Source organism: Lepisma saccharinum, chromosome 21, assembly GCF_977018435.1.
Source record: "Lepisma saccharinum chromosome 21, izLepSacc3.1, whole genome shotgun sequence".
NCBI lineage: Eukaryota > Metazoa > Arthropoda > Insecta > Zygentoma > Lepismatidae > Lepisma > Lepisma saccharinum.
The window spans coordinates 65,304,153-65,317,692 of record NC_139249.1 but is presented as its reverse complement, the minus strand read 5'-3'; the positions used below and the strand labels follow the sequence as shown (position 1 = coordinate 65,317,692).

General features: G+C 37.7%; 1 protein-coding gene across 1 annotated transcript in view; it reads right to left on the bottom strand.

Moving 5' to 3' along the window:
* LOC146004368 (transferrin-like) overlaps window positions 1–13,540 on the bottom strand; it is a 78,196-nt gene that overhangs the window by 44,750 nt on the left and 19,906 nt on the right. Inside the window, exons 2-4 of the mRNA XM_083143162.1 lie at window positions 9,510–9,606; window positions 7,539–7,690; window positions 408–541 (exon numbers count right to left, since the gene is read on the bottom strand). Of these exons, the coding sequence (XP_082999288.1) occupies window positions 408–541; window positions 7,539–7,690; window positions 9,510–9,606 (383 nt within the window). The remainder of the gene's footprint in view (window positions 1–407; window positions 542–7,538; window positions 7,691–9,509; window positions 9,607–13,540) is intronic.

Here is a 13,540-nt window from a genome sequence, read left to right as displayed (position 1 = left end):
TACCACTAATCATCATGCATATCATAAAAGTATAAACTTATCTGAATATCTATGTTATTGAAGTAAGTCTTGAAGCTTTCCTGGCGACGAATGATGATCGACCAGGTGAGTTGTTGAAAGAATTCCAAGAATTGTTCTAGTGGAACGAAATCTTTTCCACAGCTCACCTGGTCGATAGCCCGAGAGAATCTTTTAATCTATGTTAATGTTTGCAATTTCTCGTCAGGACAGTGCCGATATCCAAACAGTATAAGTGTTTACACTAAGCTGACAAAGTTTTCGGCTTGAAATAAGAAATATTCCGACTTAAAACAATAAAAACATTAGCATACTTTCCGGTATATGAATATGACTATGCTATTTCAAAACTACAATGAAGCAAATTATAGAGTAGATGCAAGCAATACCTTAAGCACTGCGTCAGTCATCTGTTCTTCGGGATGAAACCCTGGATGACAGAATTTCTTTCCTTTTAGGTCAGAGAATGAATTTATGCCAGAACTAGCCTTCACCAATGCAACCATCTCAAATGCAAACGATTCTGTAACAAATACATTGTAATTTATAATAAAAATATAAATTATGCATAACTAACCTTGAAATAAAATAGATAGATATAAATTTACAGTCATATTAAGAACTAGTTAAACAGAAAAACTCAATATGCTGACCAAGGCAGAAATTTATTTTATTATAAAACATAAACTAAACGTAATGTTTCAACCTTCTAGCAAGGTCTTCTTCAGACTCTGTACCAAGTACCAAATTTGTACTTGGTACAGAGTCTGAAGAAAACCTTGCTAGAAGGTTGAAACATTACGTTTAGTTTATGTTTTATAATAAAATAAATTTCTGCCTTGGTCAACATATTGAGTTTTTCATATCATGGAAACAAGGCTTAATGGTGTTATAATTAAACAGATTTAGTGTAGGTCATTACATTTCTGGAAGGGCCAAAAACTCAAAAGACTATCAACAGAGATTTGAGTTTCGTTTATAAAGTCCACTTTATGCACAGATATACTAATCGGGATTAGACCTACAGCTTAAAGTTGGAACCACTATGTGCCTCATCCAGATATAGAATGCAGAACCTCTTGATTACGAGCAGTGGCGTAGCGCAGTTTTCTGTGCCTCCCCGCAGGTAAAATGTTGGAGCCCCCTCAGTGAAAAAATTAACGAATACTAAAGGTATATAACAGACGGGCGTTAGCTAGTCCCCCCCTTTTACATACACACAGTTGTAGAGAAAAGATAATAGTAGTCAAATTGTCCATCGCTATTATCATTACCTTTTAAATTATACATTCTGTGTTGTTTAAGGGAATGGTATTTTGTTGATGTGAAGCAGGTGTAGGCCTGAACTTCTTATTCCATACGTTTTTCTACGTTTTTCTATAAATTCATTATTATCACAGTGTGGAAAACAAACAATGAAAACAGTGATAGACAATTTTCCTACTGTTTCTTTTGCCGTTGGATGTACAAGAAAATATCCTTCCTTGTCAGTTTTTGTTATCGACACATACATCAGTGTAGTAACTTCTGGAAACTAAATCAGGATATGAATCTCGGAGAGGATATTGGAAATAATTTATTTTATTTCAACGCAGTGGCGCAGACAGGATTATTCCTATGAGGAGGAGGGGGACTTCATGCGGCCAAATATTTGGTGCTTCATCTTTTGTATCCTTCGCTTGATAATTAACAAAACAAATAGGTTACATTTCTATACACAAATATTTGTTTAAAAAAATATTGTTTGGGGAATGATAAATGATAGTTAACACTATTTTGAATTTTGAGATGAGTAGAGCTTCAGCCCCAAAACCATCCTTGGCTTCGCCAGTTCAATTGATTGATTAGTTTGGTGTTTTAAGTCCACTTTTTGAACAGTAGGCCTAATCGGAACTGGACCTACAGTTTAAAGTGGGATCCGAATCACTGTGCGATGTGCCTCCACCGGCTATCGAACACGGGACCCCTTGATTACAAGGTAACGACGCTACGAATACGCCATCGGACTTGAACGGCTTCGCCAGTTCAAGATTCAATGGAAAAGTGGCCGAGTCGGCATCACAAGGTCACTCAATGAGAAGCAGAGCAGAAGGACTTGGCCCCAAAAATGTAGTTGCCACAAGGACATGGGGTTTAATTTTAATGTTAGTGGACTTCGATATTATTGATCATAATTTAGCGATACCTTAGACCTTTTCACGAAACAGGACCTGTTTCTAAAATAGATCATCAGTGATCGAAGGGGGGGCGCTATCCCCCCAGTTAAGAAAACTTTCATAGAGCACCCTCCCAGCTGGGATAATTTGCATAATCATTCCCCCCACCTACTGTACTATCTCCAAGTTGATCCCTCATATATCACATACTCCCAGCTAGGAATTTCTACTTCGATTGATTGATTTGTTTTATTTCCCTTCGCTTTTCTGCCAATTCTGGCTAATTGCGAAGATGAAGATGAGTGATGATATGATTAAACTGATGAAGGAACATTCACAAATAAGACACATGCCAAGGACGGGATTCGAACCTATGGATCTATGGCGTCGTGAGAATTTCCTCTTCCAGTACTGTATATCATAATAAAATCACAATGCACCGGAACAGTAAAGGGGTACATGACCCTTAGACCAAGATCTCACTTCCTACTGGATTCTTGAGCCCCTATGAAGTGTTAAACAGTTACAAGAAAAATCAACTACAGCTCTTACTTCAATGTGAAAAGGCTTGGGACCCTCCTTGAAAATATTCTAAATACCACACGTAAAGCTAATGAAAGTGGCAAAAGTTGAGCAAGTGAGTGTTTCTACTGGATTAACCATAATTCTAACGATGACGTTTACACTCCGTAAGCCCACGACAAACAATGTATAAAGGTATGAGATAAGGTTTTTTTTCCTCATTGATGACCATCTGCGAACAAATAAGTTCATTCAGATTTCGGAGGACCCACATGTCAAGTTGCTCGGCCCCCTCTGACTATCATCGCAGTCATCATCGAACTAACCCACTGGATCACATCCTACATTTTTTGAAAAGACAATGATGAACAGTGAGTCGTGAAGTGTCACTCGTGTGATACAACCATAGACGTAACTTACCAGGCAAAATTTTCAGGTCATAAAATTTAAAAGTGAAGGATAATTTTGATAACCTCCTGAAATCTGAGAAGTAAAGTATTAAAGAGTATTTTTTATGATTGCACAAATGTAAGTTATTTAGCAAAATAGTTCTGGACGCTATTTTTAGGGGATGGAAAACTTGTCGATTCTGTCCCCCGAAGTTGAGTCCCATGTATGATTCTGGCCCCAAAGTTAAGTCAAATCTTTTATTCTGCCCCCCCCCAAGTTAAGTCTCAAATTTGATTCTGCCCCCCCCCCCACACCAAAGTTCAGTCTCAAATTTGATTCTGCCCCCAAAGTTATGTCCCAAAGTTTTATTCTGCTCCCAAAGTTAAACCCCAAGTTTGATTTGATTTGGTGTTTTTAAATCCACTTTGTGCACAGTAAGGCTAATCGGGACTGGACCTACAGTTTATAGTGGGATCCGAACCACTATGTGCATCTAAGGGTATCGAACGCGGAACCCCTAGAAGTCCCAAGTTTGATTCTGGCCCCCAAAATTCCAACTTTATCCCCCCCAAGTCCCAAGTTTGATTCTGCCCTTCCCCAAAGAGTCAAGTCTCAAGTTTGATTGTACCGCCTCGAAGTTAAGTCTCAGTTGGATTCTGCCCTCCAAAGTTAACTCATAAGTTCGATTTCCCCCCCCCCCCCCCCCATCAAAGTCAAGCCCCAAGTTACGCCCATGGTTATAACGAACTCTGTTGATGCATGTTCTAAGCTATTGTCCTACATATGTTTCTGGGATTTTCCGTGTTGGTTGCAGAATAAATTATTTCCAATTCCAATTTAGATCACACATTTCTGTCGGTGAACTTAGAACATGTATCAACGGTTTTCAATATGATATTGAAGGTTTTTTAAACAGTTCAGCTTAACAGGACTACATGTAGCTTGGTCTCGCCACATGGGGACTTACCGCCTTTCTGTCCCATTCACTGCATTTCTACGTTTTTCTTACGAAAGTATGTTGATGCTTTAAACGTGTGTCGAGTTGTGTTTCCTGAGCTCTGAAAATACCAATTCTTTCCAAGAGAGGATGTATAAACGTAGCCTTAAACGATATACAGGCTGCTTCAAAATTATGTGAACGATTTCAACTTCTTATATTTTTTTTATTTTTAGACCAAATTGCTTTAAATTTTACATGTAATTCCTAAAACTGTCTAAGTTTTTTTTATAAAATTTTGAACACAGTATCTCACAAATGTTCTATGTAAGCCCCCTTTGTTACCCTGCATACATCAATTCGATAATCCAATTCCGCCCAGACCCGTTTCAACATGTCTGCATCAACAGTTTGTACTGCAGCTAGTAATGCGCTCTTTCAGTTCATTGACATCTGCAGGTAGAGGAGGTTTGTACACAATGTATTTTAGATATCCCCACAGAAAAAAATCACAGGGGGTTAAATCCGGGGATCTTGGTGGCCAACGTAGTAACTGTTGATCATTTTGAGTAGATCGCCCAATCCAGCGGTCTGGCAGTCAGTCTGGTATTAAGGTAATTTCGAACATGGCGATGAAAGTGGCATGGGGCTCCATCCAGTTGATAGATGAAGTTTGCACTGTCACGTTCAAGCTGCGTCATAAGCCATGTAGTAAGCATGTGTAGAAATGTTTGTCCAGTCACAGTTTCTTCGTTAAAGAAGTACGGACCGTACACTTTGGTTGATGAAATGGCGCAAAACACGTTAGTCTTCGGTGAATCACGCACAACTTCAACGATTTGATGCGGATTCTCAGTCCCCCAGATGTGAACATTTTTCTTGTTCACTCAACCTGTCACATGGAACGTAGCCTCATCACTGAAACAAAGTTTGTCAATAAAATCATCATCACCACTGCATAACTCTAGAAATGACTCACAAAAAAATTTGCGGGACGTGTGATCATTAGGTGTTAAATGTTGTAACAACTGCACTCGATAGGGATACATCTTTAAACGCCTACGCACTAAGCGCCAAACAGTTGCTCGAGGCATTGTTAGCTCTTGACTCACTTTCCTTGTAGACTTTTGGGGTCTACGTTGAAAACTAGCTCGAACTCTTTCGATATCTGCCTCAGACGTGGATGGTCTACCGTACGATTATCCTTTGCAAATGCATCCCGTTGTCTTGAATTGATCATACCACTTACGTAAGGAGTTCTTGGATGGTAGTTCTTTACGAAATTTTGTATGAAACTCACGCTGAACACTGACAACAGACCGACAAACGTGAAACTGTAGGATGCAAAAAACTTTCTCTGCACCACAGGCAGCCATCTTTGAACTTATCACCCTGGAGAAATTTGGAACTACTATGACCGTTGCAAACAAAAATCGAGGATATGGTTGAAAGTATTTGCATAGAAATTTAATTGTTGATAAAGTTTTATCGCTCCTGGAACGGTTTCTTATCGTTCAAACCATTTTGAAGCACGCATATTTATGGAAGATGTCGTGATCATAATAATGGTAAGTTCAGCTCACAGACACTTTCATCGAGTTTTCTTCTTCATTCCACTATTCCGGAGATGCTCATAGTTAAATTTGAGCTTCCGAGCATGATATGCACCGATGTTGATGTGCAGAACACAATTATACATGCTGAGTATTAGCAGATAAACACCACCGCCTCCGTGAAGCAGAGTGGTGAACGTAACGTGCTATGATGCTAAAGAATCCTGGTTTGACTCCTAGTCAAGGCATTGTGCTTATCCAGTCAACTATTTCAACAGCTCGTCATTCAGTCACATCCTCACGATTACCCCCAAAATGTATAAAATTGCGTGAACTATACAATAGAAGAATTTTTGGTACAATATATTTTTGTTCGTTTTCAATTCTTTCAAACTCCAGCATAAACTGCAGTTTCGAAGAAACTAAAATCACAAATATTTTATTGTATCATTTTGGTTTCAATTTTGTAAAAAAATGATACCTGCCGTATGTTTAAACTTCCAAGTTAATTTTAATAGCAGTAAGTTTAAATATTCAATTGTAATTTTATTCAATTTTATTGGTCACTAAATAAATATGACTAACAATGTTGTATTTCAGTTAACTAGGTTGTCGCGATTCAAGATGGCGAACAAAATAGATTTTTCTTCCTTTTACATGCTATCGTAGTCGGTGTTTTCAAAATTCTGTCTACATAACATTTTGAAAGTTTAATTGACAATAGAAGCGGGAAATTTTTAAAATATTATTATCTAGTGAGTAGTTTATAAGCCGGAGGAGTCTTGGAAAACCAATCACCAATTTTTGAACTACGCTAAATAGTTCAAATTTATAGTTCTTGAGTTCAAATTCTTGTAGCAGCTCAATAGCTTAAAGAATTGGTCTTGCATTAGCCTATATTTGCGAGAACTCTGCCAATACGATTCAAGATTGCAAACTATAAACTGATTCTCTCTCTTAAAGATAATGTATTTTCCATCATATGAAGCTGTCTAAGCAAAGAGTATACAAGGTTTATAGTATACATAAATGACAACTATTCATTATATGATTTAGATTGCTCGCATAATATCTAAGAAACTAAAAGTTAAAATATACAAGACCGTAATTTTGCCTGTATTATTATATGGATGTGAAACTTGGTCCCTTACATTAAAGAGGAACATTAATTAAGGGTATTTGAAAATAAAATCCTTAGAAACATATTTGAACCTAAAATGGATGAGGAAACAGGCGAGTGGGGAAGGTTACATAATTAGAAGTACATAATTTGTATTCATGTCTAGATATTATTAGAATAATTAAATCAAGAAGACTTAGGTGGGCAGGCCATGTGGCACGAATGGAAGAGGAAAGAAGAGTTTACAGGATTCTTGTTGGGAAACCTGGCGGTAAGAGACCTGTAGCAATGACAAGACGAAGATGGAGGGACAACGTTGAGATGGACCTGAAGGAAATCGGTAAGGATGGATTGATCTTGCCCAGGATAGGGACAGATCGAAGTCTTGTGTTGCTGCAGCCATAAACCTTCGGGTTTAAGAAAGCTAGAGAGACAGAGATTGTTATTGTGTTTGTATGCCACAACAGTAACAAGGAAGAGAAATAAAGAAAAATATCAAGAAATAATTAAGTTGTAAAAAGATACGTATTATAGCGTTGTTACAATGTAGCTGTTGAGGTAAGAAAGCATGCATTATTATGCATTCAATATTTACTCGTCTAGATGTAACACAAATTGACAGATAAGTATCTAGTTATTAGTTTGGAAAGTTTTCTATATCGACTAAATATCCATTAGCTCACTTGATTGTAGAATTATCATATTTTTTGTGTTCCCTTTGAAATCATATACAAAAATAATGTTGGTTAAATAATAATTGTACACACACACACACACACACACACACACACACACACACACACACACACACACACACACACACACACAAACAAAACAAATACCTTTTATTCTCTCCTGGTTTCGAATTTCACGTACAACAGTCAACATGTTGGTAGTTTCCGGTGTGGTTTTCTGTATTAGTAACGCTTGCTCCGCTGTAAACACCCCGAAATCTATTTCATTGCCCGACATCATCTTCAAAGCACATTCTACACTGAAAAGAAAGAAGGCAAGTATAGAAATAAAGTGCTTTCAGTAATGCAAAAGTAATGTGTTTCTCTATACGCCTTACTCCGTACAGTTCCCTAAAACAATAACGTCACATGAAGACTGATCAATTTTAACAAATTATAAATTTCTGTTTAGTATTTACATTTAGCAGAGCAGAGTTGCATTATCAATGGATAATTAATCGACAATGGATCGGTCGAGGTGGGCTTGTACGTACCTTGTCCTCCCAGATCACATGAATTGAATCTTTGTGTCTGGTGTCTGGTGTCATGTGAAAAGCTCTAACGTTGAGACAGTTGCAGAATTGCAGAAACGAATTTCCTGCCACCAATTAAGAAATGAACCAGGTTTGTTCGAAATAATTCTAAACTCAATGCCAAGAAGAGTACAGTGTTGAATACGGATGCAAGGACAACGTTTCGAACATCTTCTGTAACACAGTGTAACATGAAGTCTCTTGCTTTGTATAGTCCTGTGCACTTGAAATCTTTCATCGTTCTTAGCGAAGTGTGTATTTGGGTTCTCCTGACAAACACGCCAGTGGTGTGCGTTTTGTTTTTGTTATTTGACTCCCCACTAGTACTAGTAGCATTTCTACAGAGTGGACAAGTCTGCAAGGAGAATAGAGCACGATGAGGATAGCCATCAATAAACATGTCAGTGGCGGATCTTAACAATGCATTCATACATCCAAAATTATCTCGTAAACGATTCGTTTGCGGCTCCATGCTTATAGGGACTATATTACTTCTTCTACTGCGCACTTTTCACCATTCCAGTTTACACCATTACTTATGAATGACTCTGCGTATATACTAAAGGTACCATATTGATTCATTAAATTTGTAATTTTGGGTGCGTTAGCACTTAGGCTATTTTGCACCCGTTACATTATACGGGGTCCAGACCCTTAACATAATTAAAATATAAAGAATATACACTAACTGTAATGTCGCAGGACTAAAATATTCTTAGTTAGATTAAAAGCTGAGGCTGTTAAAGACACTCAGCACACACAAGGTCAACATAGAAGGCCCTACAGAAGTTTATACTGGCCGTAGGTCAAGACGCCAGAGGCTCGTTAGTGTGCAAAATGCAGTCCAGGGCGTACTGTGTGGAAGTGAGGTTGACAATTGGGTGTACTACTTGGGCCACCCCTTGCACCCCTAACGGCAATGGTGGCGATTAGGGTGGTCTGAGGGTAGTTGCCCCCAACACTATGCTAAACCTTATGTATCAATGGAAAGTAAACTGTCCTTGAATCCCTAGTTTTGGCACCTTGCCCCCCCCCTCCCCCAGTTTTGGAACCCAGTCGACGCTACTGCCTAACAGTACAATATACATAAGTATAACTAAATGTGATAACAGGTAAAATGATTCACTACGTACAAATAAAGATAATGCCTCATCCAGCGTTCACTTTTCTACAGACTACCCAGCCAATACAATAATTTATCATGACAAATATACATTTTTGAAAATCAGGCACGTTTTAAAAAGCTGTGATACAAAAATGCGTAAGGTTTTTCATCGCATGTAATTTTTGTCTACGTTGTTATTTTTTGTTGTTCTTTTTCTACTGTAAATTCCAATGCAAAATGGCTAACGCTGTATTTGGAATTCTTTGTTAATTAAATTAATTAATAACCTAATATATTTTTCTGTAAAGAAAAAAATATGTAAATGTTTTTGCACACAGATACCAGACAAGCGCGCGCACACACACGCAGATACACACACACACACGAAGAGATTGCTTGAATAAATGACTTTGCTTTTGGCTATCAGCTTCATGAACTTACCTGTCGTTGACATACACGCAATGAACGCGACTATTTGGTGCATCTTTTAACATGTTGCAATACTGTTCAGAGACATCTGGCGTGACGCACATTTTGTCTGAAATAAATATTAAATAATTAAAATTAAGTTCTAACATTTAATTTCTCAATTAATAATTTTTATAGTGTTTAAACTCACAAAAGGTCTTACAATTACTTACACACAATTTACTGATAATTACACGATATTAGGGATGTGAGGAAGCTGAAAATTTACCGATGCCGATGTACTCACAGATAATTTTTGGAACCGATACTGATGCCAATATTTAACCGATTCCGATACATAAGATTATTAAACAGAAATTGGATGTTATTTTCAGCATGACACAAATAAATTTGCTATGTACATTCCTATTGCATATCATATGTATATACATATATGTTCTCAAGAGATGCAAATGTACATTTGCATCTACAAAATGTTATGTGAACCTTTAAGAAGAACATGGATTCTCAAGAGATTAAACATTAGTACACAAGCAGTTCTTTGAAATGCAAAATGAATTCCTGTTCTGCCAGATTCAACTTCAGAAACGCGAGATTTGGAAGCACTTCAGGAAGTAACCTACTTCTCTTACCTCAAACCTGTTCAGCAACACTGAACACTCAATCACCGAATACTGATGCAGCAGGTATGCCCAAGTATTTTCTCAGCACTTGCTTCAGGTTTGAATACTCATTTTTGAATTTCCAATACAACAGCAGATCCTGGTTCAGCAATGTACTGTTTTATTTCCGATTTATAGTTAGGTTGATCCTCTGAATGAGTTTGCAATAATTTTATTACAAAAACTCTACAATAATGACGAATCATAACCAAATTTTCAATAAATCTTACAAAACTAGAATATAAAACTTATTAGAAGGTAAAAACTCTAGTATAATCTGTACCGGTTTAAATATCGGATTTTTGCCGATTCCGATACCGATGCCGATGTGTCAATTTCGGCCGATTTTCATACATCTGTAATCGGCTTCGGCACATCCCTACACGATATGTATTCAGAGTGGATTACGAGAAAGATTCACTTTAGTGTACTTCACAATCTATTTTGCTTTTGATTGCTCGAGGAAACATCAGTAATTCGGCCATCTAATACTGTAGCAGGTTGAAAGACTTGCCAAAGAACTTAAACCTCCATGTTCTTGTGGTTAGGATTGAAGTTTGAATCAATCAACGCGATCGTCAACCATTGATTCCCACAACCTTGTAATATTAAAGATAAACAACTCAAAAAGTGATATGAAGAAGTGGCAAGTATTGCCGCATATTTTCACCTAAACGCAGGGCCATGAAAATAGGCGGCTGGGAAGAATTGCGCTGGTGCCACATATGGGAAGATCAAAGCGAGAGCGGGACGAAAGTCGGCTGCGTTGCCTAGTTCGAGCGTCAGGCCGACCTCTCTCCGGGGCACTTTTGTGTCATCCTTGACCTTTCGAGCAAATACTGTCGGTTTGTATCACATGGGTTACAAAGACCAACCCTACAACGAGATCTTTCATTCTCTTCAACCTCTGATCACAAGGGGTTGTGCTCCGACGTGGCAACAGCGCGAACGTCTGCCACCCGCCTAATTTCATGGGCGTGAGTTTAGTTCTAAATTTTCTGTTGTTTTTTATAGTCATCTGTTAATGTTATTAGGATGAAATATTAAAAGTCTTAAAGTTTGCAAATGTTCATGAATTTAAATCAACTTCATACAATGAGGATAATCGGAAATGAAATGATGAGTAATGTAACAGAATAATAAATGGTAAAAAACAGTTCATTGACCTGCTCTGTTTTCCAAAGAACAACAAACACGCGAGAGTAGAAGCAGAACATAATCCCAGATCAACAGTATGTTTTAATAATTCATTCAATTGTTCCTAATAACTTATTGCTTCCAGAGACCAAGAGGAACATTTGTGTTCAATGCTAAATTCCCAAGTATTTTTTTATCATTAATTTATCAATCCGATCTACCCGTTACAATGCAGTATTTTAATTTCTAACTTCAGATTAGTGCAACTAATTGAAAACTAAGAGGGAAATGTGTCTACAGTATTTTTTTTCTAGAAACCTTCGTGTAATCAGGCTGAAAATAATGGTGGTTTGTTCATACTGCACTTGCACTCGAGTTTATCTTGACCGAAAAAGATAACTATCATTTTCTAGGCAAAACTGAGTGTGCGAGAAAGATATACTTAACAACATGTTCACTTGAATGCATTGTGCTATCTGAAGAGGAAATTAGGTTCACTCGTCTGCAAATGTGTAGCAAATGTAATTAGTTTTCCTGCTACAGGAATCCATATTTATATTTGCTGTTATTAGAAGGCTAATTTCACTGTTCTATACACATTTTGTTACAGAAATGAAAGCATCCATTTTTTACTAATTTGAGGATACTGAACGCGGAAATGACATTACAAAAGTTCTATTGGTGTAACATAACATAAGCTACTTTTCTTTCTGTAACAGACAGAAAGTGAAAATTTGTAGAACAGTGTTTTTGTTACGAAGCTTGCATATACACCATTTTTTTGTGTTAAAGAGTTATACTTCAGGAGTTATATTGTTAAGCAGAATAGTAGTGTTCACCTTGTTACAATCTATGCTTCAAGTTAACTTATGTACTTTATTTTACTTCGCTTCTTGTGCCACTTTTGGCTAGTTTGCGTGATGATATGATGAAATTGATGAATGATCACTCACAAACATCCATGCCCAGGCCGGGATTCGAACCGGGGACCCCAAGCGTTGTAGTGCGATGTGCTAACCACTCCGGCACGGGGCACGGGGCCGGAGGGGATAGATTATAATAATATTATTATTAATGCACTGTAATAATTGCACTAAATTTTCTATCACAAAATTGAAACGTTATTTAATCATTACATGTTCTTCATGTACATACAAGGTGCATTCAATAAATAATCGGAAAAGTTTGTTATTTTGTAAAGGCATATGTAAGATAGTCATAGCTGGGGCTGGCACGCCTGCCTCGCGCACGGTACTCTGGGAAACAGTTACTAAAGGTGGTGGCACCCTTACAGGAGTGCTCCAAGCTGGAGCAGCGAAGTGTCGTAAAGTTTTTGTTGAGTGAAGGCGTGAAACCGATATAAATTTATCGTCGCATGACAGTTCAGTACGGTGACAACTATATGAGTCGATCACAAGTGTACGAGTGGGCTGAGAAGTTCAAACAGGGCATAACCAGAGTTGAAGGTTCTCCGCGTCCAGGTCGCTCTGTCACGGAAAGCAAACATTGCTCAAGTGGAGGACTTGATACCGGAGATGATTTACCTCTCTTTCCCCGCCGTTACTTCATACGTACAATGCCCAGATGTCATAATGTAAACAGTACCATCTACTCCAACCTTTTGTGCGAAAAAATGAAACCAGCCATTCTGCAGAGACGACGTGGTCTGGTGTGCTTTTGCTCCATGACAATGCGAGACCACACACTGCCAGTAAGACATTGTCTATCATCGAGGACCTAAAGTTTGAGTGCGTACCCTCCATATTAACCCGATCTCGCGCACCTTTGGTCCACTGAAACTGCACCAAGTGGATCGAGGTTCCAGAATGACCACGAAATCCAATCAGCTGTACATGAGTGGTTATGCACGCGACCAAAAGACTATAGGGGGGGTACTATGTTGAACATAGTACTGTAGTTCTTTTGGTAACTGTAATAAATATTTGTTAGGACATAATTCCGGTTATATATTGAATGAGCCTTACATAATAACTTTTCAATTTCTAATATTTTTATTTGAATTTTAGATACTCTCTTATTGTTAGTGACAATAGTTCTTTATTAGCGTGCAATATTAATTGGACTTTATCCACTGTTTCTACTTGTAACTATTCTAACGCTACGTTACACCTCTTCTATCGTCTTCAAGTTACAAAATCTCTTTTGGTCGGTTGTTGGGATCGAACCTATGAACCTATAGTTTGTTTAAATCCGGGAATATTAATAGAACATATAATCACCCAC